The 3,848-nt window shown below is 39.0% G+C and overlaps 1 protein-coding gene across 7 annotated transcripts; it reads right to left on the bottom strand.

Annotated features, from left to right (window-relative positions):
- On the bottom strand, positions 1-3,245 carry LOC123139595 (uncharacterized). Of its 7 annotated transcripts, XR_006469619.1 has the most exons (6): positions 3,231-3,245; positions 2,473-2,589; positions 1,964-2,076; positions 1,335-1,523; positions 591-750; positions 1-513 (listed from the first exon to the last, which is right to left on the bottom strand). XR_006469619.1 is itself a non-coding variant. In XM_044559356.1 (5 exons), the coding sequence occupies exons 1-4, from the start codon at positions 2,607-2,609 to the stop codon at positions 687-689; spliced, it is 507 nt and encodes a 168-aa protein (XP_044415291.1). In that variant the 5' UTR covers positions 2,610-2,891; the 3' UTR covers positions 1-513; positions 591-686. The 7 variants fall into 7 exon arrangements, 1 of the variants encoding a protein (XP_044415291.1); XR_006469621.1 differs by lacking the exon at positions 3,231-3,245 and having other exon boundaries at positions 1,980-2,102; positions 2,473-2,882; XR_006469622.1 differs by lacking the exon at positions 3,231-3,245 and having other exon boundaries at positions 1,980-2,076; positions 2,473-2,879.
- Between the last annotated feature and the right edge of the window lie 603 nt (positions 3,246-3,848).

Genomic DNA, 3,848 nt, shown 5'->3' with positions numbered 1-3,848 from the left:
GAAGCGAAAAAATTGCCTTTATAGATAACATGGTTGTGTCCAATACATGACATATGCCCAGACACCACTAAATGGGTAGTGCAATCAGTTACACCAAATGCTCAGCAGCATTTTGGCACCAAAAATAAACCAACACGACAGGGCACACATAATATATATTTCAGAGGTAACAAATGGCACACATAATATAGATAACTGAACCATCATATGAATTTCTAAAAGTAAGATGCTTGTGATAGTAATGGTTCAGTTATGATAGACGATTCGGATGACATGTCTTCCAAATGCCGAGGTCACAGAAATTGTAACATGGAGAGAAACGATATGTACCATCCATCTACGACATATGTCAATAGCAGTGTATCATATAACTTTGTCTGAACATCTCGCTCGCTCGGGTGTTGTGACGAAGGACCTGCTGATGGTGATCACGTGCTCGCCCCGTCTCGCCGATGTGGTAGGCCATGGCGAGCAAGCCTTGCCAGACTTGCTCGGGTGTTGTGATGTGAGGACCTGCCGATGGACATATCTTGTCAGCAAAAGAATTCAGTGTGTTTTATTTATAGTGAGAATATAATTCACGCATCGACCTTCTCATAGCTTATTAGTACAGCTCCACATGCCAGCCCAACAATCATCCTCGCCATCATAAATAAGTGGATCTCACCATTGCACTATGTCCAGCATCAAGGATCTATTTTTCTGAAACATCTCAATGTACACCTAGCATCAATTGGCCCAACAGTAGTGCTGCAAATAAAATGTGCCACTGTTAGAGCATGCCCCTATTTTTTACTCTAGCCCACAAATGAGAAAATGTGGTATTTCATGTAGTCTTAGAGCTTAGATTAAAGAAGATTTTATTTTGGTACATAACCATAATATGGTAGTTCGTGCGAGAGTCTAATTCAGTCACCCAATGAGAATTGATATTTATATTGAACCATAATATTCAATAATATAAGTACTTTGACTAACAATGAAGATTACAGTCACAACCATACCATTCTGAAAACCCATATAGACTAAAATATTTTAGTAGTGCGAGCAACACAAGTGGCAAAAAATCTGGAATGAAATGGCTACATAGTACTCCAATTTTTTTGAGTAGTGAATAGAAAAGACCACAGTACATGAAGACAGAGAAGCATGGAAACACATTTGTAAATTGGCAAACAGATCTTAGAGGCATATCCTTAATATTATCGATCAAAAGGTACATGAAACTGAAACTTTACAAGAACATTTATATCCTAAGAGCTAGTTTCAATTTCTATTAGATCTGAAACTCAACCAAACGCGAGATTCATGTCCAGAACAGCAAGCAGGCTAACCAGATGTTTTCCCTGGACCTACATTTCAATCATTAAGGGGTAGGTATGCCTTTCTCCTCTCCGGCAGATGGTGATGCGTCCCCCACCATTGCGAGCCTCCTTGTCGCTGGCCTGCGTCACTGCGAAGGAGTGGTGGCAGCGGCTGTACCTCCCGTTGATTGCCGAGGAGCGGCGGCTGCCAAAGTCCAGCTGCGAGACGACAAACGAATCAGGAAAAGACACACAACAGACAGCTAGGAGATGACCGGACGAGAGCAGAGGAAAGACTACATGCAATTGTGAATAATTATTAAGGTTGTTCCAGATTCACCGAGACATGAAAAACTGGTATAGTAGTTTCTGATTTTCAGAAGACCTTGGTTATTTTCAGCTTTACATTACCAAGGAAACCTACATGTACCTACTCTATGGGCAACCAATAATAATATATAGTGCTATCTATCCATTTCCAGCTTTGTGCAGAAACATCAGAACCATTGAATAAATACTGATGCCACATACAAAAAAGCATAGAAGATATAATAGACGACTGGAGCATTTTTCATGCTTGCCTTACCCTTGATGCCACAGAAGCAGTCTTAAGCCCGAGCATATCAACAAAGGACTCGCAAAGAAGGTGAGAACCTCACCATGGCAAAGCTATACCATTTCTTCCGCTTCATGGTGATGAACTGATGATTATGAGCTCCATACTCACCGCCGCTCCGCCTTGATAATCTCCATGTTATCCACAGCATGGCACCTCGCATCAAAGAAATAATTTTAGACCTGTAAAACCATATTTGGAACTAAGGAGACCTAACATTTTGTAAGATCGGAGTCGTTGAGAGCAAGTTTACTATCATAGCGACTGAAACTATATGCAAATGTGCAGGAAAACAGCGGTTGTCTCCTAAATTGGCTAAAGCTAAAGAGAATAATCCATACTTGTCCATGGACTCAACATGCCAGAACTAAATTGGGAAACACTTGATACACACCCTTATGAGGGACAGGACCAGTATAAGCAAAACATAAGTTCGCGACCAACTCGCCACCTCAGACCGAGTTCCTGAGTGGCTTGTAGCAACACAAGTTTTTAAAACAGTTCTCTTAGCAACACCCAGTTCCCTTCCCCGAGTAAAGTTGGAGAGCATACCTCTGTTCGGCTTGAAGTTCTACTCCAAAGAGTGAGCTAGCTGACAATGTTGAATGAATAACAGGTCCAAAAATCTTTATAAGATCCAATAGCATTTCGAAAGCAACAGTAGCGTTCCTACAAATTTGAGGCGACATAATTAGAAGACACAATAGTTGCTGCTAAGCTAACCATTTTCTACAGCAGGATGCCAATATAAGCATTCATTCACATATTGTAGGATAAGTATATGGGTCTGAACAACACAAGATGATTTTTCTATTTCAATAGTACAGATTTGCAAGAAAAAATAGTATAAGTATGAACAAGAAAAAATACAAAAAAGAAAAATGAGCATGAACCTTCCACTCTCCTATATTATCTGAAAATCAATGCTGCTGAATCAAAACAGCGAGTCAAATAAGCAAGCAAAACTACAGAGGCAAGCATGATGCAAAACTAAACCCCATGGTTACATAGCATGACATTTTGAATATTAATCAACTATACGTACACACTAAAATTATGCCAATTGATTCCCTCAATGATGATAATAGGATATGAACATATTTTAGAAATTAAGTAATTCCTTAATATTCAGAACATCAAATATTCAGAAACCACATAGAAATCCAATGAAAATTAAGAACTATGACTGTCACCAGAGACGCATTTTTAGGATGGTATGGAACACCGATATATCGACTCAAATTAGCATTACTACTATAAAGGATAGCCATAAATAAAGAAAAAAACTCTAGTGCTCTCTGTGAGATTACCATTTGCATTGTACAGATTCTGTACTGATGAAGCAAATAGTGAGTCAGTTGTTTCCTTTGTTGTTGGAACTCTAGTGCTCTCTAGCATATTTTCATGCTGTTTGTCTTGCATTTCTTTGCAACCTTACTCTGTTTTGACACAGGGCTCTCGGGAACTTATCGTGTCACTCAGGCTAGCCAAACATATAGGATCATCTTCTATTTCCCCATGTGCAGTGGCTCGGCTTTCTTTATGTCATATCTTTTGCTACAGTCAAAATTTTGTGAATCTCATAAATCCATACAGATGCATGCTTGTAATCAACAATTATAAATTTAATTTTCTTACTTATTATTTCTTTCTGTACCTAGCCTTTATTCGCCCATATCAGAATTCAGTATGACAAAAATCAAGCAACACTGCAATCCTTTTGTAAGCATGAGCTAGTTGCGCTTTACCAATTTTAATACTCTTTGCATAACATGCTCTAAGGTGTGTCTCAACAATAACAAGGTAGGATTGAAAGAACCACACCAGTTTCAGATTATATGTATACGCACTTTACTTTCCCAAGAGCTATATATTACTCATTCTGCAAATGCAGTCATGGAAAAAGTGAGTACCATCTCTGCAGTCCA

This window comes from Triticum aestivum, chromosome 6B (assembly GCF_018294505.1).
Source record: "Triticum aestivum cultivar Chinese Spring chromosome 6B, IWGSC CS RefSeq v2.1, whole genome shotgun sequence".
In the NCBI taxonomy this organism is placed as follows: Eukaryota; Viridiplantae; Streptophyta; class Magnoliopsida; order Poales; family Poaceae; genus Triticum; species Triticum aestivum.
The sequence above is the reverse complement of the archived record's forward strand: the minus strand, read 5'-3'. Positions and strand labels throughout refer to the sequence as shown.

What these genes read in the sequence shown, in the direction of transcription:
- LOC123139595 (XM_044559356.1), bottom strand. Translation starts at nt 2,609, where the DNA reads ATGTCGCCTCAAATTTGTAGGAACGCTACTGTTGCTTTCGAAATGCTA. An exon ending in GAACTTCAAGCCGAACAGAG is followed by an intron (nt 2,103 to 2,472) that starts GTATGCTCTCCA and finishes ATGGTTTTACAG; the next exon opens with GTCTAAAATTATTTCTTTGA. An exon ending in TACCCCTTAATGATTGAAAT is followed by an intron (nt 751 to 1,356) that starts GTAGGTCCAGGG and finishes TTTTATTTGCAG; the next exon opens with CACTACTGTTGGGCCAATTG.